General features: G+C 50.6%; 8 protein-coding genes across 8 annotated transcripts; 3 read left to right on the forward strand and 5 right to left on the reverse strand.

The window, feature by feature from the left end:
• Positions 1-962: 962 nt before the first annotated feature.
• On the forward strand, positions 963-4161 carry CH63R_13307 (Amidohydrolase; the record flags this gene model as incomplete). The annotated part of the gene is made up of 6 exons (XM_018308281.1): positions 963-2161; positions 2217-2334; positions 2403-3318; positions 3372-3517; positions 3573-3656; positions 3709-4161. The coding sequence occupies 6 exons, from the start codon at positions 963-965 to the stop codon at positions 4159-4161; spliced, it is 2916 nt and encodes a 971-aa protein (XP_018152698.1).
• A 2933-nt stretch (positions 4162-7094) lies between these two features.
• CH63R_13308 (EC19 protein) lies at positions 7095-7580 on the forward strand (the record flags this gene model as incomplete). The annotated part of the gene is made up of 3 exons (XM_018308282.1): positions 7095-7272; positions 7332-7490; positions 7549-7580. The coding sequence occupies 3 exons, from the start codon at positions 7095-7097 to the stop codon at positions 7578-7580; spliced, it is 369 nt and encodes a 122-aa protein (XP_018152699.1).
• Positions 7581-8794: 1214 nt separating this feature from the next.
• Positions 8795-9305, reverse strand: CH63R_13309 (Methyltransferase CmcJ; the record flags this gene model as incomplete). Its single annotated transcript, XM_018308283.1, has 2 exons — positions 8795-8922; positions 9023-9305. The coding sequence occupies 2 exons, from the start codon at positions 9303-9305 to the stop codon at positions 8795-8797; spliced, it is 411 nt and encodes a 136-aa protein (XP_018152700.1).
• Positions 9306-11290: 1985 nt separating this feature from the next.
• Positions 11291-11912, reverse strand: CH63R_13310 (Methyltransferase CmcJ; the record flags this gene model as incomplete). Its single annotated transcript, XM_018308284.1, has 2 exons — positions 11291-11332; positions 11559-11912. The coding sequence occupies 2 exons, from the start codon at positions 11910-11912 to the stop codon at positions 11291-11293; spliced, it is 396 nt and encodes a 131-aa protein (XP_018152701.1).
• Positions 11913-13440: 1528 nt separating this feature from the next.
• CH63R_13311 (Transcriptional xre family) lies at positions 13441-16576 on the reverse strand (the record flags this gene model as incomplete). Its single annotated transcript, XM_018308285.1, has 6 exons — positions 13441-13801; positions 13880-14938; positions 15016-15568; positions 15630-16175; positions 16247-16445; positions 16514-16576. The coding sequence occupies 6 exons, from the start codon at positions 16574-16576 to the stop codon at positions 13441-13443; spliced, it is 2781 nt and encodes a 926-aa protein (XP_018152702.1).
• A 288-nt stretch (positions 16577-16864) lies between these two features.
• Positions 16865-18439, forward strand: CH63R_13312 (Penicillin-binding protein; the record flags this gene model as incomplete). The annotated part of the gene is made up of 1 exon (XM_018308286.1): positions 16865-18439. The coding sequence occupies one exon, from the start codon at positions 16865-16867 to the stop codon at positions 18437-18439; it is 1575 nt and encodes a 524-aa protein (XP_018152703.1).
• Positions 18440-19106: 667 nt separating this feature from the next.
• Positions 19107-19655, reverse strand: CH63R_13313 (uncharacterized protein; the record flags this gene model as incomplete). The annotated part of the gene is made up of 1 exon (XM_018308287.1): positions 19107-19655. One exon carries the CDS (start codon positions 19653-19655, stop codon positions 19107-19109), a length of 549 nt encoding a protein of 182 aa, XP_018152704.1.
• Positions 19656-20646: 991 nt separating this feature from the next.
• On the reverse strand, positions 20647-21641 carry CH63R_13314 (6-phosphogluconate dehydrogenase family protein; the record flags this gene model as incomplete). Its single annotated transcript, XM_018308288.1, has 2 exons — positions 20647-21067; positions 21130-21641. 2 exons carry the CDS (start codon positions 21639-21641, stop codon positions 20647-20649), a joined length of 933 nt encoding a protein of 310 aa, XP_018152705.1.
• Positions 21642-23419: the final 1778 nt, after the last annotated feature.

The following is a 23419-nucleotide window of genomic DNA, read 5'->3' on the forward strand; positions in this document are numbered from 1 at the left end:
CCCTTCTGCCCGCTCACGCTCGCGATCGCTGTCCGTATGCCGGGGTTGCCATAGGCCAAACGCGCGGCAAGTGGGCGGGCCTCGCTGGTCGCGTCATCGGGACGCCGAATGGCGGCGGCGGTAAACATAACAAAGCTGGACAAGCGTTTTTAGCGACGGCGGGTTTCTACCGATCACTCGGTTTACTTTTTACTTTTAGGGCGCTTGTAAATGCACGTTGCTGACGTCTAAGTGTTTTGCCGGAGGAGGGGATGGCGAATATCGGGACGAGACCGACTTCATTGTACTTGAAGGCGAACTCGGAGTCGGGAACAGACCGAAGCCAACAGGAACTTCTGGCGGATAATGTTGGTGTTACACATAAACGTTGTCTCTTTTTAAAGACATGCAGAATCGATGGATGATCCGTGATAACAGACGAGTTCTCAACACCACGGCAGTTTGTTTATCAAAAGAATCGACGCTTGGTTCAAGTGTCGACCCATGTGAATGTGGCTTCTAGGACTTCGTAGGTGATAACAAGCCACTGTCTGGTTTGCAGTCTGCCAAGGAAAAAGAGAAAAGGCTTATGGGAAAAACTAGCTTGCAATAGCCGACTTCCCACAACCCACAGCCTACAGGGTCATTGAGGTCCGAGACGGAAAACCCGGGAGTTAGGCTTTTCGCATACGCTGTAAAGATAATGAACGAGTCGTAAGTGGACCCTTGTCAGTTGACGTGCTTTATCTCCACGTTGACGCCTCTCAGAGTAAAGAGTTGCCAAGACTAAACCCTGACCATCCCGACTCGGGGAGGGGGTGGAATATTCCCGACATCCGCTATCTACGGTGGGACTCGGAAAGCCAACCCCAACTTGTTACAATTTAGTGCTTGGTGGTCTGCATCTTGGGCAGCTCGTGCTTCTGCAACCAATTTGTCTTGTAACCCATAGTTGCCAAAGAGTTGAGTCGACAGTTACCAAGATGGGAGGCAAAGACGACGGACTCTTGGGATTGAGTCCCCCTCCGTACCAACCTCAACCGCCTGCCCGACGATATACAATTCGAAGACGCCGAGGACGTCTTGTTACCCTCGCGGGACTCGTCGCCATTGTCCTGTCTTTGTCTTACTTCAACAGTGCAGCCGAGGCACCTACAGCTCACCACCAACAACAGTTTCTCAGAGGCGTGAACCAATGCAGCGCGTCCGCGTTTCGTGGCGCGACACAAAAGTCCGCTTCTCCAGGCCGGTCGAACCCGCGGTGGAATTCGGAGTCTGGACAAAAGCATCCAATTGTTCTTCGCAACGCAACTCTTTTCGACGGGGAGACGGTCCTGGCGGAGGCCGTCGACGTGCTTTTCGAGGAGGGAGTGATCAAATTCGTGTCCAAGACTCGAGATCAAACATCACTCCCGGACGATGCAGTCGTATACGACGTCAAGGGCCGGTTCGTCACACCCGGTCTTGTTGACATTCACTCCCATCACCTAGAGCTCCCGTTCTCCTCAGTCTCTGCCAACGCCGACGTGAACGAAAAGCCCGGTCTGGGCCCAATAACACCCTTTGTGCGCGCCATTGATGGCTTCAAGCCGTACGACCCGGCGATCAAGATCATCGCATCTGGTGGCGTCACATCTTCGCTCAATCTCCCGGGCTCTGGTAACATAATCGGCGGCCAGGCGTACCTGGTGAAGAACCTGCCTCTGCCTGGGGAGAACGGCGAGCCTGTTGTTGAGGAGCTTCTCCTTGAGCATGGCTTGCCGGAGGCGAGTCGCCAACGCTACTTGAAGATGGCATGCGGCGAGAACCCGAAGCATATCTATCCCCACACCCGCCTCGGCAACGCCTGGCTTCTCAGAGAGCATCTGGACAAGGCTCGGAAGCTCAAGAACAAGCAGGACGCGTGGTGCCAAAGTGCCCAGGAGCTCGCCTCTGGCGGCCTATTCAAGGATCGCCGAGCCCGTCGTTTCATTGCGGACTTTGGCGAGTTGCCGGAGGACTTGGAGCTCGAGCCGACAGTCGCCTTGTTGAAGGGCGAGTTCAACGTCAACATCCATTGCTACGAGCCCGAAGACTTTGAGCGGATGCTGGACGTTCTGCACGAATTTGGGGTCCACCCGCAAGCTTTCCACCACGCCCTCGAGGCGTGGCAGGTTCCCGAGTTCCTCAAGCAACAGGAAGAGTAAGACGCCTCTGTTTCGACGCGTTGTGTGTCAAAACCTGCTGACGTCCTCAAGGAACATCACCATCGCAACTTTTGCCGAGAATGGGTTGTTCAAACACGAGGCGTACGGCGCCAACCTGCGCGGTCCGAAGATCTTGGACGACCATGGCCTCCGCGTCGTGTTGAAGTCGGTATGTTGCAACCGCTGCGTCTTGAAGATGATCCTTGATCCCAGAGTTGACACGTTCTGTCTTCGTAGGACCATACCGGTGAAAGCAATCACGCCAAGTACCTCGTCTACCAGGCTGCTGTATCTCATTCTTTCGGTCTGTCGGAAGATAACTCTCTCCAGTCCGTAACCTCCACGGCCGCCCGGTCCATCTACCAGGATCATCGTATTGGCTTCGTCCGGCCTGGTTACGATGCCGACCTCGTGATCTGGGACTCGCATCCGCTGTCAGTCGGCGCCACAACCGTTCAGGTCTTCGTAGACGGTAGAGAGGTACTCGAATCACCAGAGTCTCTCCGGATCCTCGAGACACCAGCCCAGGCGGCAGATCTGGCTTTGCCCCTGTCTCGTCCTTGGATCGCCAAGGACAAGAAGCAGACCGTCTGCAACAACGTCTTGGCTCCCGATTCACACATTGTCTTCACGGGCATCAAGAGTATCCTCCTCGAGAAGCCTATCACAACCGTCGACAAGAACGACGGGGAAAGCAACGGCTTTGCTATGTCGGTTTTCAACGGTGAAATCACATGTCTCGGGCCCGAGTCTGAATGTTTTTCGTCCCAGAAGCATGGAGACATCCACCACATCGAGCTGGAGAATGGCTACGTAACCCCGGGCCTGGTCGCGTTCGGGAACAATATCGGTATCATCGACATCTCTTCAGAGCCGTCAACCGGCGACGGATCCCCCGGCCGCAAAGGCAACGCACTCAACGAGCAGAAAGACTTGCACTTTGCCAAGTACGGTGTTCACTTTGGCGGAAGAGGCTTCGGCCGGGCGAGGGTCGGAGGCGTGACCAAGGCGATCACGGCGCCGATCTTCGGAGGAGGCGCACTTCAGGGTGTGAGCGTGGGCCTGCGAACCAGCGAGAACGCAACTGTCTTGGGGGGCGGCATTTGGAAAGACGAGGTCGCACTTCACTTTGCCATCGGACAAGAGGCGAAAGGTTAGTCTAGGTCAAAGAACACTGGGACGATGATAGTTACTAACGTGTTTAAGGGGATGACACGCCGACCATCTCTTCTGGCGTCGAACGATTGCGCCAGGTTCTTGAGGAAGGCCAGCAAGCGTCCGGGAAGACTGGAAGCACCTACGTCCGGGCCTCCAGGGGCTCATTGCCTGTCATAGTGTACACAGTCAACGAGGTTGGTCATGCTTGACTGCGCTGCCTCGAATGAGTGTCCAAGCTAACAAACGCAGGATGATATCTCGCAAGTCGTTCTCCTTAAGCGAGAGTTCCCCTCCGTGAATTTTGTCATCTTCGGTGGCCACGGTGCTCCTCTGGTATGTTAAGTGGTTTCTCTTGGTAACATGTCGCTAAATTGATGAAATCCAGGTTGCTGAAGAGCTCAACGAGGCCAAAATCCCCGTCATTCTCACCGGCAACCGCGGCGCGCCGGACAAGTGGGAGAAGAGGCACACTTTCGCTGGTCCTCCACTCTCACCTAGCCCGGCACAAGTTCTCATCGATGCCGGTGTTCTCGTCGCACTCGCGGTCCGGGGCGATTCCAAGGTCCACGGACTGGCCCAGGAGGCGCAGTGGGCGGCCAAGTTCGCCGGGTTGACGGAAAAGGAGGCCATCAAGCTGGTCTCGACAAACTTTGATCAGATTCTAGGGTTGAAACAGTCGGGGCAGGAGGAAAAGACGTCGGCTGGGAAGAAGTACGCCGGCGACTTTGTTGTCTGGGACGGGAATCCTTTGCGGGGAGAAGGAAGCGTGGTTGTGAGCTTTCAGGACGACGGGAAGATCGGGGACTGCTGGCCTGATGTGCAGGGTGCCGCCCTTTAAAGACACTTACTGATAGTGTCGTAGATATCTTGAGAGTTTCCCTTAACGAGCGTGACGTATGAATTGAGATGTCGGTTTCGGTTCTACTTTGCGGTTGGGCCCTCTTCATAGCATCGAGATAGCTACGAACAGATTGCAGAGCCTCTAAGAATAATATTTCAAGAGAATCCAGCACATGCAAGACTGTCCGAGCTCATTTTGTCCTGTATTTCGGATTCAGCTGCTCGGCAGCCATCAATCAGACTGTCCCAAGAAGCAACAGGAGCAGCACGAGCTCGCTTCCGTGACTGCAGTCCAGGGGCTTTTCACGGTACTGAAATCAATCTAATGGTTGAAGCTACCTTGTTACTTACCAGAACAGCGCTGTTGTCCACGAATTACTACCGCCAGTGTTCCCTCCTTTCCCTTCTCAGGTCAGTACTCAGACCAAGAAATGGACATCCCCTCTGTCAGGACGCCGCATTGCCGCTCCGGGTGTAGATACATCCGATAGCAGTGAAGTCCGAGAAGACTTCAATCAAGACCCCAGTCTGTATGACATGATGCCATGCAATGATCCGATATCAAATGACTCAGACGAAAGTCCAAGAAACAGCCACAGGCGACGCGCGGACAAACGTCCCACAATCTCCCATCCATGTGAGAACTATGTTGCTCCGCCCTGGAGTTGGTTAGACATGACATGGATTCGTCTTGAGCTTCTTTATCCCACCCTGAGGCTGTGTACTTGGCTTTTTAAGGTCCTCGCGTCGTTTGGCGGCACGCCTCCGGGTTTGTTTGGCGATTTGAGGGTGTGCTTCGTCAGGATGACTTGGTGCCAATCGCCAAGAACCTAGGAGATCATTAGGTACGTAACAACACTTCCCAACTCACATACAAACAAGCCAGCCCGATGTATTCCAACAATTTGCATTTTTCAGCAGTTCAAATGGACCGCGGTATACAAGCACTGAGTAATTGAGTAAGTTAGACGATCGAGTATCAGGAGTTCCGGGGAGATCGTGCTAGTCAGTGAGCACGTCGAAGACGGAAGAAAGCAACACTTGAAGGTTCAGACAGCAAGATGATGATTGTGAGTTTAAAATATCTAGCGGGAGGAGGTAGCTTCACTTTTGTCACATTACCTCCGAGAAAGTAGTCATTGTGATCATATGGACACTCTCGCCACACTTGAGGCAATGCAATGACCAGGATAGAGCTGGACAGACGGCAGTATGGACCTTCCTTGGCTGCTGAGTTGAAGAAGGCATACCCTTAACTTCGCATAGAGCTCATGCTGACGCGGAGATGGCCTAGCAAACCTTGAGTGGGAGAGGCGCTAAGATGCCAACCTGCTTTCGCAGTCTCACAGAACAGATCCTGTGTGGCGAGAATCACAGACTGCGATGTTCGGGAAATTCTCGCCCGTCCCGCCCGCTGTAGTCGAATCAAAAACAATGGGTCGTCTTGTCAGAGTTTACTTCAAAGGCATGAACAATCCTTGTCTCGTGGACAATGACATTGTTCATGCAACCATTTCACCCGACCTGGCAGTGTGTTCGCCCCCAGAAACTTAACTCTATCCCACAGACTGTTACTAATTTTGGCCCGCCGAGAACGCTGCCCCCGCACAAGGTTCACAGCTCAATCGACGATGTCTTCTTTCAGAGATAGCTCAGATGGTATCAGCTATGGTGGCAACCGTTAGGGACCGAAGCTGTCGACGCGGGACGATTATTCACCCCTTGATTCTCGAGCTGAGCTTGCCCTCCATGAGGAGCCAAATAGCCACCGATGATTGCGTTTGCTTGCCTCCATCGCCCACGTCGGAATAAGGTTGAGAGATGATGGGTGGCTAAATCTTTTGGCCCACACCCAAGTCGGCGAAATTGCCCCGACTTGACAGCCATATGGTGGGAAGCAAATGGGGAGACATGAACCGTAAGATCAACGACTTGCGTGTCGGGACCACCCGAAGAGCTCGCCTCCACTAGAACTTGAAATAAACTCTCCGTTGCCTTTGGCCCAGTCCGTGTAAAGTTCGTGAGGGGTTCCGCGCGAGACCATCACGACTGCATGATAATCATGGGGTCCCTGCGCTTACAATCTCCAGTCGAGTCTTTCAGGTAGCATCTCTGCATTGGGTCCTCTTGGAAGGTCTCGGCAGATGTCATTTCCCAGGCTCTGTCTGCACGAAGCTCGTTATCGCAACCGGAAAACAATTACGACACCTGAGCCCCCCGGTTGTTCTTGTACTCAGATCGTTTGGAAGCCCTACTATAGCAATACCAAGCCGTTGCATTCATATCTGGTCCTACAACTGGCAAGTAGAGCATCCCCAGACGAGAAGACTAAGCGTTGTAGGTGGCTATTTTTAGGCTGGCAGATGGCGAATGGCCTGGGACAGGCTAAATATCTGCAACTTTCAACCAAACTGGTGCGGCCTGGGTCCCTGTGGTGCACCAACAAAGCCAGTCTTTTCGTCTAATGCCATACAAATACATCTCCAGAGCGGCATCGACATGACGTGCCAGAACCTAGCGGCTCTCTTGAATGAGGCAGACTAGCGTTGGCGCAGCCTTGGCCACCGATTTACCTCTTCGATCCGCACGCCAAGAGACGTGCCACCCTGTGACCAGGAAGAAGTTGAAGCTTATCTTGTGGTTCTTGTAAAGTTCTCGTCCAAATGCTGCCATTAAGGTTGCTGGTTGACGGACTCACGAATGTTTTGATGGTCATGCCCTGGTCGATAGTAACACAAGGGAACCAGGCTGAATGAGTGCGAGCTGAACGGCATTCGGCGGTCATAAGGCGCCTCATGAAAGCTATAAAGATTCAGTGTGTCCTTACTCTGTCAAGATATTGAACCGCATCCTCATTCTCACCTTGTCCAAACACCAACCTCTTTATCATAACCAACCACCAACAAACCTGTGCTAGAGCCTCATCAGAAGATGTTCGGACTTGATTGGAAACGCGCTCTGATTGGGCTCCTCCTCCTCGAGTCTTTAGGCTCGGCTCTTGTTCTGCCTCCAAGAGACGTCGCCGCTCAACCGAATGAGTTGTCGGCCAAGAGCCGACGCGAAAACACTGGTCCACATGCTGGTCTCTACATCCGTGATGATGAGAACAGTAAGAAATGGGATTTGAATACTGCGACGACGTACTTTGATTGACTGATGGTCATCTAGAAAACCAGCCGAGACAGGAACCTCCACCTCCGGATCCAGGCAACCCTCCTCCAGGCAACCCGCCTCCAGGCAATCCTCCTCCAGGTCCCCCTCCTCCAGGCAACCCTCCTCCAGGCCCTCCTCGGCCACCCTCCCGTGACTGGGACGACGACGACGATGGTAAGCAGAATTCAGATTGTAGTCTTACTTGAGAAATTAAGCTGATTTGTTTGAACAGATCGCCCAGGATTCCCAGATGATGATGATTGAGCACGCTTTGCTGCACGTGGTCGGTAACCGCCTTGCAACATTCGATACGGCAGGTTCAGCCTCTCGCTCCCATACCGGGAAGAGGAATCATGGAATGCGCCACGTTTGAAAAAGGACAGGAAAAACAAAGAAACAGCGTGCTCCTATGGCGAGTGTGGGATGGGCCAGACCTTCAGGTTCGACAGCTCGGGGTGCTGTGTAGGTCCACAACGGTTACATTGGTTTCAAATGGATTGCGAATTACATTGTTGTCTTCACGTTGTTATTCGTTAGAATCAAGTTGGGAAGTATGCTATAATCAAATGAAACACAGTCTCTTCTTAAGTTTCCTTAAGTTTCTAACGTAACTGGCTGTAAAGGTGGCTGGCTGTTTTGGGTTTGAAGGACACGATGCAAGTTAGGATTACGGATTTCTCAAGGCATCTGCATTTACATATACGTTAGTGTCTCTTGCAGCGTTGTCGTTTTATAGAACGACTGTATCTTCATTTTTGCTGTGAAATATTATTGTTTCAGCAAGTGTATTCGAATTCTATCCTTTCCTGCGATCAAATCTATAACCCTGTTTTAGTATCTTGCAAGTCTTGCTAAACCTAGCTCTGTGGTCAAGTTTATAGTTGGTGAGTGATTTTTTTAATCAGTTGCTAATCCTACTAACTAATTAGTAGTCTTACAGAGTAATAAGCTTATTCTTGTTTCTACATAACTTAAACTATATCTCGTTTCCACTGGAGGAGTTACCTTCATTTTTCTACTCACAGCATACATCTTACCTATATTCACAAGCCACACTTGAGGTATCGCCTGGTCGTGTGGTATTTGAGATAGTTATAAGAAGAAACTACTAAGCCCTATAACTAGTTTGAGGTAATAACATAAGTTGATAGCTACAAAATGTGTCAAAGAGGTAGGGGTAAGACTATTAATGTAACCAACATTTAGATAAAGCAGGTTCATTTCAAGAGCATATAGGGTGTGATAAGAACATCAAGGGCCTTAAAGACTGGGACGGCGTAGTTACACTATAGATTCATCTAAAATTGCTGAAAAATGAACCACAAAATGTCGCCACCAATTCATTGAAACCCAAAAACAGTAGGGAAGAGTCCTATTGTAAATTGATAACATATAAACACCAATAAGAAGGAATCAAATACACCCTGATCCCGGTACCAAGACGTAGAATGATACGAAACAAACACCACATAAGAAGACTATGTGTCCGCAGCTGCTGAGGGGCGTTGCTGCGGACCGCCGAAGACGAATGCTCTGACCTCGATGCTTTTTCTAGGCCTTGTATTTAGGGGAACATCATCTTGCTCAAAGGAGGAGTGTGGGCATACTACGCAGCTTGTGAGTTTAGGTCCAAGTACCAGGAGTGGTTCAGACCAAGCTCGAGACATGTTTCTGTAACAGAGCCCTGTGAACGAAGGTGAACTTACTTGGTGCCTTTGAGTTTTCTTGGCTATCGAAGTTTTTGAAAAGGCAGACTTCATCTGGACGCTGGCTTTCAAGATAGTACCAGCTATAGCCAGGCCTGAATTTGGCGAACATAGTTGACCCAATATAGTCCTTTCGTATCAAATCAACCTCTATGAGATCATCATAGGTTATTGATGAGCCGTCGCATACAGCGAGTGGCCAGTTCTCGACCTGTTCTAAGGGACGCCAGGCACTGCAACAAATGGAGTCAGTCAGATCAATTTCTCCCCACCCCCCGTTCATGATGGTAACACCGTATCAATGAAGTTCGATATGTTATAAGTCAAAGCACCCACTTTTGGGCCACCCCCACATATGGGCCACCCAAAAATGCCTCATCACCAACCTCCTCCTTCATCCTCCTCCAACTTCAAACTATCACATCTTTTTCCAACCTTATGCAAATGGCCTCATCTTTTTAGGGCACCTTATTCTAGGCATTATGAGCCAGTATACAGAAAATGAAGTCAATCAAGCGCTTGAGGCCATTTCGAACGGTCAGAGTGTCAGGAAGGCTGCCCAGCAGTATGGTGTGCCAAGGTCTACCCTTCAGCATCGTCTTCAAGGCACCCAGGCAAGGGCAGCAGCATTTTCTGACCTGCAGAGGCTCACAGTGAGCCAGGAGGCCAAGTTGGCTGAATGGGTGCGAATCCAGCATGCCCTTGGGCTTCCTCCAACCCATCAACAAGTGAAGCATTTTGCAGAAAGAATCCTTCATGCCATAGGGGATACCCAACCTATAGGGAGAGGCTGGGTCCAGGCCTTTATAAGGAGGAATCCATCAGTCAAGGTCAAGAGAAGTTGCCCTATTGATTCAAGACGTGTTAATGGGGCATCTACTGAGGTCATCAGGGACTGGTTCAAGCATCTCGCCATACCAGAGATCATCAGCATCAAACCAGCCAACAGATATAACATGGATGAGACTGGTATCCTTGAGGGCCAGGGATCTAATGGGCTGGTGCTGGGGATGTCTGAGGCGAAGTCTATCCGCAAGAAACAGCCTGGATCAAGGGCATGGGTGTCTATTATTGAATGCATCTCTGCCCTAGGCCACAGACTTCATCCCCTTATTATAGATAAGGGTAAGACAGTCCAGCAGCAGTGGTTTCCTCTAGATCTTAGCCCTTATGAAGGCTGGCAATTCACAGCAACTGAAAATGGCTGGACAACAGATGCTACTGCAGTTGAATGGCTGCAGAAGGTGTTTATCCCTCAGACTGTCCCTCAGGGCAAGGGGGATAAGGAGGAGGCTAGACTATTGATCCTGGATGGGCATGGGAGCCACACAACGACTGACTTTATGTGGTTGTGCTATATAAACAACATCCATCTATTGTTCTTACCGCCACACACCTCCCATGTCCTCCAGCCACTTGATCAAGCAGTCTTCAGCCCTCTTAAGGCAGCCTATAGGAAGGAGCTTGGATACCTTAGTCTATGGAATGACTCTACTATTGTAGGCAAGAGGAACTTCCTAGGCTGTTATTATAAGGCTGCCCTTGCAGGTATGACGATGCAGAACATCAGAAGTGGTTGGAAATGGACAGGGTTATGGCCTGTCTCTATGGCGAAGCCTCTGATGAGCTCCCTCCTACTCCCAACAACACCAAAGCCATCAGCATCGTCAGATCAGGTCAGCAAAGGGCAGTCTAGGGGCAAGGAAGCTGAAGGATGGGCATCTGCGTCGTCTGCAGTGGCATGGTCGACGCCAAGGAAGATGAAGGATCTGTCTGGCCAACTGAAGCTATTCACAGAGTTGGATAATGATGCGCATACCCAACGCCTCCTTTTCATGAAGGTGAAAAAAGGCTTCAGCGAGCAGGCCTATGAGCTGGCCACTGCCCAGCATAAGCTGGAGCTTCTGCAGGCCCAAGTTACCAACACTGCAGTAAGGAAAAGGAAGGCAGTTCAGATCAACCCAAACACTAAGTTCGCCAACATCAAAGACATCCAGAAGGCTCAGGTTGAGGCTGGCGATAAAGAGGATATCACAGATGAGTCCAGCGAGGCTGATTTACCTAGTGAGGCTGAAAGCTGTATTGTGGTGGCATCTAGGTGCAGTCAATAGTTAATTGAACATACTGGTGTCGATGGGAATACCCTCATTTTTGGGTGGCCCATATGTGGGGGTGGCCCAAAAGTGGGTGCTTTGACTTAACTGGAAGTCGAGACATACTTAATACACTGGACCCTCCCCTGAAGCAAGGCTTCCGCTTTATCTCCCATTAGGAGCCTGACACGCTTGAAAACCCCCAAGGCAGACTGGTCTACATTTATGTCAGTGGTGTACGACGTCCAAATTACAGATATTGATTCAACCAACCAAGATGGACCTGTGTTGCTGCACCAAGTGAACTTGTCGGGTTATTCATGTCGGGTGCATTGTGTGAAGGTTCTGAAGTACGTAACTGTTGCATATGATATTATCAGCAAACTGTTGGGGGCCAAAATATGCTGAGCTGGAGAATTATATAAAACGGTGCCTTTCCTTACCCTCCAATCGAAGATGAAGACCTCATGTGCTCCTTCAATTGTTTCCAGGAGAAGTTTTTCTATCTCTGGCAGATACCTCTCTTCGACCATGCGACGGTCTTCCCAATCTTCAAAATGGGTGGGCGAATTCACATACTCAAATCCATATTGGTCGAGCGTGAAGGACGCCTCACTGCCGCGAATGTTGGTTATGATTTCCGTTTCTTCTTGACCGAATCGCAGATTGGTGTCAGGCCCATGACATTTGGACCCGCCAAAGGTACTCAGAATGCGGTAGGGTCGCTCTGTTCTGAACAGTTCCCGGTATTTGGTGTAGACCAACCTGGCGTTTCTGTGGCGCATGCTGGTGATCATGATGGTAGATGAACGAAGTGACTGAAAGGATAGCTCCAAGCACGGCTAGAGTAGGGGTAATGACTTCAGTAGGGAGGGCCGAAATGCGTAATCGATTATTTTGAGGGATAGAAAGAGGCATTGCAGGAGTTTATAATTGGGGCTTGGAAGGAAATGCTACGCAGGCTGGCACACGTGACACAGAACGATACAATGATGAGGGCCAAGATATTAATTAACGTTTACCAGTATGAGTGATTAATGGCACCATCAGGCTCGGTGGCACCAACAATGTCAATGAGAAGTACGCGATGACTGCGTCGAAGTGACAGAATCCCAAGCCTAATGATTGGTTCTCATGAAGAGTGTTGTTACACGAGCTACTTGTGATCAGAAGACTTGTTTCCTGCCCACTAGAACAATCCATGTGTGCCACACTCTTCCTAATGTGGATAATGCAATGCGATGCCATGAACATGCCATGCATAACATACACACACACGCACACGCACACGCACACGCATACGTCAACCGGTGAACGTGACGGTGCAGAACCTACACCCTTTCCCACCACATTCAGTACATTTCCCTGCAAAATCGGTCCCAGAAGCCTCAGAGTTCCACTCCCTGTAGCCCAGATAGTGCCTGTCTTCCACCATTGACCCCACTGCCTTCTTCCAAGGCTGACTGCGGCCGTCGGTTTCCTCGTGACGTTCTATAGCCCGAGCCCAATAGGGCAGATTGATATCCGAAGCATGATTTCCCACGGAATTCTTGTGAGCGGACTGTTGAGAGCCAGAGGAGGCTGGAGCGATGTTGCTATTGGCGAACACTTGCTCCGAAGGCAGCCCTCCTTGCTCAGACATTCTCACTGATGGTATGTTTTTCAGTTTGATGCTATATACGTGAGAAGGCATACGGATCTTATGGGTGACGGCAAAGGCTCCTGGGAACTTACGATTGAGGCAAGTGTAGTTTGAGCTTCGCTAAGGTGGCTGTGCCGAACGCGGTGCGTTTGTATCTTTGCGAAGTGGTTAGTTCGACTGGATTTTTCATTCTCCATTTGAGAGAGCTTGGTCTCTATATATAGTTCTATTCCAGAATCAAGCACGTCGAGCAGCCTGGGGGCAGGCCTTACCAATCATGTATGGAAGCGTCCAACTCGTGCACCAAAGGTGGCATTTGTCACCACATTCACAGTCCCTATCTTCAACTTGTTGATGGAACGTATATACAAAAGAGCTAGCTAAGGGCGGGGATCTCGTTCTAGATGAGTGCAAACCACTCTATCACAAAGAAGAGACAGCCTTTCCAGCGTTGCGGCGCCCTTCCCTGAGCCAAGCACAACCCCGATCGTTGGCCTCGAATCATTTCCAAATGCAACGTACCACTTGAATGAACTAACAGCTGAAAACTGCAAGAAAATAACTCATGATGCACACCCTTCCGGTTTCCGTTCAACCCTACCAGCCCGTACAGGCACCAATAGTACTAAACAGCGTCGCCAGATAGGAAGAATAAAAAGGTGCATTTTATGAGAAAACTCATGTTATGTGCATATTGGGGTAACACAGCCGCCGAATATTAGTTTAAGTACCTCCGCAATCAGAGGCAGGCTGGCGAGTTCGGTGTGAAGGCGGCCAATCGTGCTTCTACCCCCTTCGCAGGGCACCATGTGATCATATATGACCATTTCGTCGGGGTCCTCCCCGTCCGTAATTTCGAATGGCAGAGGATCCTGGCTAAGGTCCTCATGTATCCGTCGGGCGTCGGCCTTGAGGCTTTGCGATTCGGAATAGCTCTTGCCATTGTCCTCCATGACCATGGCCAAACGGAACTTGACACGGGGCACGCAGTTCAAACTCCAATCGCCACTGATAGGAACTGTCAAACAGTGGGAGAGCATCAGTCTGCTCTAATGCGTCAGTTGAAATCGGAACTCTAACAAAGTCCCTTTGGACCAGGCTGTGTCAAGATCGCTGACTTACTCTGCCTCATCGAGCTGGCCCAAACAGTGATGTACAACGCCGCAAGCGTAGTAGCTTTTCAGTGTATGAGCATTCATTTTGCCAAAGATCTTGATCCTCGCTTGTCGTACCCTTTCATGTTTGATCAGTGCTTCGTGTAGTCGACCTGCAGAATACAGGGCCCATGCGTGGGTCTGGGCGAAAAGCTGGGCTGCTGGACTCCTCGCGCCCATGGCAGCTACCATCATGCTTTCCGCTCTTTCAGAGAGGATGATGGCCTCGGTATGCCGACCTTGCGCTGTTCTGAGATACCCGAGATTTAAGTAGTTTACAGCGTAGTTGAAAGCTGCCGACTTGTCCTCGGGAATGCCCTGTTTCTGTTTAAGCTCGATTGACCTAAATAAGACGATGTCGACCTGATCGTAGCATCCTTCCCTGAGCATGACACAGGCAATATCATTCCACGCGTTGGCCCATAGGATAAGGTCGTCGTCAGCTATTGCCAGCCCCCTTCGAGTCCAGTCGTTGATGCACTGCTTTCTTTGTTTTAACGAACGAACAAATAACTCCTCCGACTCTTCCCGTCCACTAGCATCGAGCTCATGGAGGAGAGCGGCAAGGAGAGTGCAAATCTTGGATTGCTCCATGAGGTCCTGGCCTGGCGACTCTTCTTGAACTTGAATGGCAAGTCTAAGGGACTCAATCCCCTGGAGGTAAAAGCCACGTTCCCATAGATAATTGCCGACATCCATCAAGAGACCCGGAAACTCGCGTGGGACTCGGATGTGATCTCGGCTGCTTCTGTATACGTCCTGCAGATGCAAAACATGGCTCAGATTGGCAGCGTATGCGTGCCAGTTCTCGTTGGATGGTGCTTGAATGCTCGAATTCCTTGGAAAGGCCCGTCGAACAATCTTGAAAGTGGCTTCAAAGACTTTCTGTCTAGCTCCATGGTCTTCGTCTAGGCGATGCAGCAGACTTCGCTGCAGGGCGCGATGAATGGTCCAGACTATGCGACCCGCGATATCTTGTCTTCGTACGAGACATCTTTTGCCCAAGGCGATAATCGAATCTTCAGGCCTATTTAGCGAAAGGAACCGTTAGCAAGCAGCAATCATTATGTCAAAGCTCGCGGAATGAGGGAGGGTTCGGCTGACGAAGCATTTTTGGCATCCCAACCACTGAATAGCATGTCTTCCGAAATGCTGTCTGGGTCCAGCATTGCCAAGACATTTGTCAAGTCGCGTATCTCGCAATTCAGTTCGCTCAAGGCAAGATCCCAGGTCGTCTCCAAGGTCCGCTCGTATTGATTGGTCCAGCTTCTGCAGTCCTGGGACCATATGTGGCGGGACTCCTCCATGGTGGCATATTTGTCGACGAACTCGCGCAGGGTTCTCTGAGACTTTTCAATATAGCCTGCGTTGTGGGAAATTGCAACCGGAAGTCCTCCAAGAATGCGGGATATTTCTTTTGCAGTCTCAAAGTCTTCGCCTTTGGTTGCATTGTCCATCTTCCGAAGGTGTTTGAGCAGCAGCGAGGCTCCTTCGTCGGTCGGAAGAGGAGTGAGGCTAATCTCGTAGCCTTCAGAGATCTGAACAAGCTCTAAGTTCTGGGTAGTGATCAGGATCGATCCCTTCTGGCCAGCTGGCCAGTAGGGCTTAATGGTTTCCCAATCTTCCACGTTGTCGTACAGCAGCAGCCATTCCCCTTCTTGAACCCGTCAGCAGCCGAGTGACTCACGTTTTATTCGAATACAGGATACAAGACTTACCGCATTTCTCAAGCCAGTCTTTGGACTGCTGGATAGAAGCATTCATTTCAAGTTGCTGTAAAAAGGATGGCTGATGGCCTTTCTGAGCAGTAGTGACCTTAGCTATGTCTGCAAATCTCTGAGCGAGAGTTGGCCCATGCTGAGCTGGTAGCCAAAACACGAAGTCAAATCCTTTCCTAAAGAGATAAGCGTATTCCAGTGCGAATTGAGTTTTGCCTACTCCGGCCATGCTGTGAACTGTACAGGCCCTTTGGCAACCCGCATGACGTGCTGATATGAACATGTCGTGAACTCTGCTAAGCTCAGTCTTGCGTCCCGTGAAGAAACCGTTTCTTGCAAAGTCCACTTGAAAGACCGCCTTGGTGGCCACAGGAGGGACTGCCGAGTCGTGTAGTCGGCGCTCGATACTCTGGATACCATTTACCGTGACTTCGTCAACTGCAATGCTAGCCTCTTGGTCAAAACTATTGACGCAGACTGTGATCCTGGTCGATGCCTGCTTGAAGTGCTCGTGAAGTGGCTTCCAGATGAATTTGATAGGAGTGTCTGGAGAAGGATGTTAGCACAAGCAGCACAAGGGAATCCGTAGTTATTAGTGTCAACGAAGTTTTACGTACACCATCTCAGTTTCTCATAGAAATCAATAGCCGTGATGCAGAAGCTGACAAACTCATCCAAAACAGATCGAACATGGTTCTTCAACGACTCGCTTTGGGGGAGTAACCTCAGGTAACGGTTCATTTTGGTCACGGTCGAACTAAGGGTTTCCAGCATGGTGGTGATCGTCTCAAATGTTGAAACGAACCGCACCGCTGTCTGAACAGAGATAGGAGCAAAACTTCATTAGTCGACACAGATTCCGCGCGGCTACTGACGATTCTTACCCGCAATATAATCTCAATACATCCCCAGACCAGTGCAATTGGCGTGTCTTGGGTTTGTGCCATGGTAGAAATGGCAGTTGAGAATTCAACCAAGTGGACTATGGCTGGTTGAAGACGAGTGAGACATCGTGGAACGGTTTGCCGTTTGGCTTGGTGTGACAGCTGCCGCATTGCTTCCATTGCTTGGTTGTAATCACATGCGTCCATTGCGCGGATCGTAAGCGGACTTCGTGCTCTTTGCAGCCTGGCCTCTTTTCTTGTGCGCTTTGGGGAGGCCTTCCTGACAGTAGTTGTGGTGTCAGGGCACACTTTGGTAAGATCGCCAGCGTCATTCCTCAAATCGAGGAAATCATGGCAGCCGCAGGGGCGCCCGGCTTATCCATCGGAATCATTAACGGAGTCGACGGCACTACCCAAAGCTATCACCTAGGCTACCGTGATGTGGAGCGCCAGCTACGACCCAACGACCAAACCAGGTACAACATCAACTCCCTGTCCAAAAGCGTCGTATCTGTCTTGACAGGCATGATCATCTTTGGCGGACAAGGACAGCCTGCTGTGACCTGGAGTGACCCAGTTCGCACCTGGCTACCGGAGTTCGGCTGCATGTCCAAAGATGTTCGCTATGACAGCAATATTGTCGACCTACTTTCGCACCGAACTGGTGTGGTGGACAGTGACAATTTATGGCTGGGCGCGAACAACGCTGTCTTTCTGCCCAAATCCGAAGCAATCAGATCGTTCACTGGACTCGGCTTTGTGGAACCATTTCGGACCTCGTTCTCGTACAATAACTTCGGTTATGAGATCGTCGGGCAAGTTCTTGAGAAGGTCACTGGTAAACCACTTGGCAAGCTCTTGGAGGATTACGTCTTCCGGCCGCTCGCGATGAATCGGACAAGCACCTCCTGGATGGACTCTGACGATAACGAAGCAAAGTCCTACAGCGTGCTCAAGGATCTCTCGCCCATTGAAGTAGGCCGTCCCTTGCTTGGCAACGGTACCATCATGGAGGCCGCAGGCGGCGTCAAATCCACGTTAGCGGATCTCTTCGTGTATTACAAGGCTCTCTTGCAAGAGATCAACGCGCAATTCGACTCCGGCACCGACTCAACCGACATTTCCTCCTTGAAATTCTGCAGGCTGATTTCTTTCAATCAAGCTCGATTGCCTGGACAGTCCATCCGCGAACAGGGATATGGCCTCGGCTTGGCTCGTGGCCAGCTTCCCGGCCAGCTTGGGAGAATATCGGCAAACATTGGACTGGGTGAAGAGCCCATCGTCGGCAAAGGAGGCCCTTCGACATTGGTTTTGTATCATCACGGTTGCCAGCCCGGCTCTACGTCGGTTGTTTTGCTCCTTCCTGAGTTGAAGGCGGGCATCGTCGTTCTTCAGAACTCGCTCCCTCTCGTTGACACCCCTGATCTCATCGGCCAGTTTCTCCTTGAGACTTTGTTGCAGACTCCAGAACCTAATGACTACCTGCAGCTCACGCGAGATTTCCAGGAGGTTGCGGTTCACACCATTGACAATGTCCGTGAAGAACTTGAAAAACATCGGGTGCCTGGGACCAAGCCGCGTGCATTGGAATCCTTCAAAGGTCGCTACTGGAACGAGCTCAACAATTTCTGCATCGACATCAACGTCACAAATGAGGGCTTTCTATCCCTGCGACTGCAGGGAGATGATTCAGAAGTGTATCTTCTGCACCACTATCACTACGATACATTCTCTTGGCTCATGCCCCACGACGAGATCATCAAACGCGGTCGCATGGTGACTTTCTTTGGTTGGGAATACTACCTGATGGAGTTCAGTGGCATTACGACTGACAGCGACATCCATCAATTCCACTGGAAAGTGATGGATTCTTACACCACCACCTTTACCAAGGAAAAAGCTAATACCGACACCTCGGTGAGTTAAAAAAAAAGAAAACCAGAAATCAACGAGTTGTGTGAGCAAAGAGGAGAGGAAATCACAAAATTGCTGACTACTGGTCCATCTCAGACTGGAGCTTGGGGTGCTATTATGGGACTTGGACAAGCCATTCTGTCGTTAGGTCGATGATGGATGGCATTGATTGCAATCCACTCGTGGGTGTGGGCCTCGAGGAAAGGTTCCAATGCTTGGTCTGAGTTATGGTTAACAGACCAGTTCGCCTTTCAATAATCTCTCCTATCCGAGCGGTACTCCCCTTCTCAAAGCCTAAATCAATCCATCTATAGCATCAGCTGAAAAAGATGCTGCTCCTGCTGCTGTTGTCGCCGTTTCTATTGCGGCAACTAGAATGCCACTAGTCTACCGAGATCCGAATCAAATTTTAAACCCCCATCACCATCTCAGCGCTCGTTTTCAACTGTGGTCGACTTGGTTTGCGGTGCACGTCATGTAACCTGCGACAGGTCTAGGTGCTTAGTATACGCACATGGCAAAAGTTGTTTCACTCTAAATTCAACAAAAGGATTCTTCTTAGAAAGATAGCTGCATCGTAGCGTACTCATTAGAAATGCAGCTTAGCATTAAGCAACTCACATTTCTCAACCCGAAGCAACGTCATCTTGCTTCTGTCGGAGTAAAATGCAGGCTAACATCACCACAGACAGGGGAGCAATGGGAACGTCCCGATGAGGGCATGACAAGAGGCGTTTGAGAGTGCGACAAGGTAAAACTTAGATCGAACCTGACGAGGATGAATACGAATGCGACGAGTAAGACGACGAGGAAAGACGAAGAAGAGCAAAATGCTCGAGAACGCATAGTTGTTCGCCAACGCCATCACCGGTGCAGCCTTCTGCGGCGTCGATGGCTTCCACTCTGGCCAGTTCATTTCTCCACTGCCATCAGCATCCTCACTGGCTACATCGTCTACACCGATGGTATCGACACCATATCCACCACCACTCGAACCACCTTCAGCTTCTCGAACAACTTTGGTGGCGTCAACGGTTCCTTGTGGATCCTCAGCGTCAGCAACCGCCCCTGGACTTACTCTTTTGGCGTTTTGCATGACCCTGCTGACAACAGAGACCTCAAATCCACTCTCAGCTAGGAGTATCTCGACCCCGCCAATTGCTCGAACTTCTGGGGCGGGCGTCCTCCATAAGCTCGTAAAACGCAGCCCCTCTCTGTCTGACCACATGCAGATGGAGTCTTGGTAGACGCGGTCGACAAACGGGATTAGAGGTCACATCTCTCGTAATCAGTCACTAGACTGATATCATAGACGCTTGCCACTGACTTGAATGGTTTGTTGGAGACCATGACAGACATAACAATAGATTGACACAAGCGATGGATGGTCACGAGACCTCCCGTAAGCAGCGATTCCAAGGCTGACGCACCCCCATTCGGCTTCTACTCATGCCTAAATGGTAATTCTGAGCGATTTTATCGAATCTTGGCAGTTCTTCTTGTTTCATCCGAATAACATCATTGGTGAAAACGACAACCCGACAAGGATGTCAGAATGATTCATACTCGCTCATAATTTACTGGGTGTAGTCATCTTTTCCAAATCACTCTGGTAACCTCTCAGCCGTACGAACTCGGGAAAACAACGAGTGACTTATGAGATAAAATGATGCACGGTGACTGAAGTTGTATGCACCAATAGACTCCAGTCTTGGTCTCCATTCGTAATACGTGACTTGAAGTAAAACAAGTTAGTCGGGTTTAGTGTCGTGAGATTCATGTATAAAAGATGTCTCACCAAGGAAATAGTCTGGAAGGAAAAAAAGAAACAATACTTTCAAGCCTCATGATCCGATCTCTCCAACTCTCATAGGGTGTTGCAAAAGACAAGTGCAAAAATGCAATACTATGATCATATTTTTTGTTCGACACTTGTCGCTATAAACGCAGGCTAAGTCTTCACACCCAAAAGCATGTTTTCTCTCCTTGATTTAACCCTATTATACTTATGATGAGAAATGTTTTGCCGAACGGATCTGCCTTGCAAAAAGCAAGGCCATGACGACCGCTACAGTCGACATCGCCTGATCAACTTCTTGTTGTCAAAATTTATTTTGCCGAACTGAATTGACACTGCGCTAACAACTTGGTTTTATCGTCAAAACCCGAAACAGGACTACTATACAAAATTGAGGTCTCGGCCTTCCACGCGGGAGTAATCAGACTCCAGAGCTGTCTCGCTTCAAGACGAGCTCAGTCTCAAACGGCAAATCAGACTCCCGCCTTAAGACTCCGTACATGGATGACGAATCGAGCGGCCTACCTTCCGCGTCCGAGAACGATTTCGCCTCACTCAAGTGTCTCAACACGACTTCGCCAATTTCCAGTCGGGTGCCGACTTTCTCCGCACAGTCGATGCCGTGACCGACGTCCTTCAACGCCAGCGTCAGGTCCGACCAAGGCCTCGCGCCGCGCGGCGGCATGTAAGCCCCTGTCGTCATACGCTTCGACATTGAGAGAGCCAAGGGCCCGTATTGCTGTTCTATGAGCCTTTCCATTGCGTCCGTGCCGAGTCCCGTCTTCTCGGCAAAGACGTGAGCTTCGGCGACGAGCTCCATCATCCCGGCGGTCATGAAGTTCCTGTGCAAGGTGAGTGCTACGCTCGGTGACCGGCTTATGAAAAGAGAATTGCTTCAACTTACCCAGCTGTCTTCATCATGCTGGACTGCTGCACGTCTTCTCCGAGCCGTATGACGCCCCTGCCCATAACGCCAACGACGAACGGGCTGATGTCCTCGACGGCGTCGTGGGGTCCGGCAACGATCCACAGCAGCTTTCCTTCAGCAGCCACAGGACTGGCGCCAAAAACGGGAGCAGCGACAAACTGTGCGTTTCTTTCAGCAAGACGATCCCTTGATTTCGCCGAGGTCAGTGGGTGGGCGGTGGAAGTATCCACAATGATCTTGTCCGTCAGGTCGAGAGCTGCGGCGGCGCCAAGAATCGCGTCCAGGGTTGCGTCAACCGCGGCATCGTCGCTGAGGGACATGAAGATGATGTCTGTGGTACTGACAAGATCTTCGACTTCGGGGCGTGCTACCCCTCCGATCTCTGCCAAGGGATCGCCGCGTGACATTGTCCTGTTGTGGTACTGCAGATTTGGAGCACCTAGTTTAGAGAGATGCTTCTGTAGGTTTGTTGCCATACCAATACCCATGGACCCGAGACCTAAGACAATGTATCAGTGAACAGATTCAGGTTTCACAGCTTGTTTCTTACCGATCCACCCGAGCCGGGGGTGCGGGGTCGGCTGGTCTGCCTTTCGACTATTGTCCATAGCTACTGGGCGGCAGGATAAAGAGTAGTGAGTAGCTGATAAGACAGGAAACTTGGAAACTTGGGGACGGTAAGAGGTATTCTGTTTCTGATCTCATGCGTTCTTCCGAGTGGGAGAAAGAAGGAGAGTTCCCAGCCTGCGAGCGGATGAGTCAGAGTCGCGGCGCGCCGGAGGCCGTTTGCCGCCCGCCCCATTTTCGGCTGTGACCCGTCGGCACTGATGTCCGAAATCGGATCCACAGCCGGCATGAACGTTACCGACTTCCGAAAGACAGAACGGTTCCGCGCAAGTGACACAAATTCCAACGCCTTTTTTTGGAGAATTCTGGTATTTTGCCACTTTATAGAAGAAGAAAAAAGTCCCATGGTTAAGCCAGGTCCGCTCTTGCATGTTCACGTGTAACTCCTATTTACTTGCAGTAACTTTGCCAAGTTTCTTGGTTCCTCGTGCGAACTTGTGTATCCTCATTTTGCCCTTTCGATGGATTTTGCAGCTGGAAAGGCCGGGTGTTGTATGTGCAGCTTTTAAAGAGGCGAGATTATCTTGACGATATCGACCATGTTCTTGACTGAAGGGGCATTGTGGCACATAATGGCAGTCTTCAAGTCGTAGAGTCTGATCCAACGCAGTCTTGGTCCAGTCCTGGTCGCTAAGAATGCTAGCTCCACTGGACAACTATTTGATTACATTCAACAGTTTACTGGGCTTAGATTCGACTCTATTGAGATAACATCTGCTCACTAGGCCTCTTTCAAACGGTCTCATTTCTTCACTGTCACTTGCTCAACTTGCCAGTCTCTGTAACCTTGTGGAACAGGTTTAGATGAAACAATATCCAAATCTGGCGACTAACATGGAGTGAAGTAGGTGTTTCAGCATCAGCCAGATCGCCAGGCCTTAACTGACAAGCCATTGGAACGGCTGCTCCTTCATATACAAGACCACTCTTGACTGTTCGGCATCGACACACGGCACCGACTTTGCCCGACCGATTTTGCGACTGGCAAGGATCGGCCCGCTGCCCCTGAGTTATCCGAAGCTCCCCGGCGCCACGGCAAGGGTGCACGGCCACAACGTTATTAAGCGGATCTTGATGCTGGAGTCGTTTTGGCCACCTATCAGCCCAGATAAAATCGAGGAACTCCGTCCCGGTTCCGTGTCACCCGTGAAAGGACGGGCGAGCTAGGGACACGGGACGTTGTGCGGCAAGCAGCCATCCTACGCCTCCGAGGCGCGATAATACGCCCCTGAATAGTAGTAGACTGAGACCAGAGGTGAGCAAAGGAGGCACTGACCGAGTCAAAAAGAGGTATTCGTAAATCCGACAATGTTACCGAGTTGACCCGACTGAGACTAGTACTGGCTGGAGATGAAACCTTCTCCCCCTCTCAACGGTAAATCAAATTTTCTCCGGCATGGGTTTGAGGCAACGGCGATGGGATGGGTAGCTCAGGTAGCTCCAGAGAAAGCGCTCCAGCCGAGATTGAGGAGGCCAATAGGATGACTCAGGAACCGATCCGATGCGGTGGCCCGGTGGAGCTCATTTGACCAGCCCCTGGCCATCATCTCCTCCTCCTCGGACACGGGATTTCAGCGGTTGCGGGAGTGGCACTATGTAGACATTGAGCCTGCAGAAACGAAACCAAGTCGAGATGACG

Source organism: Colletotrichum higginsianum, chromosome 9 (assembly GCF_001672515.1).
Source record: "Colletotrichum higginsianum IMI 349063 chromosome 9, whole genome shotgun sequence".
NCBI lineage: Eukaryota > Fungi > Ascomycota > Sordariomycetes > Glomerellales > Glomerellaceae > Colletotrichum > Colletotrichum higginsianum.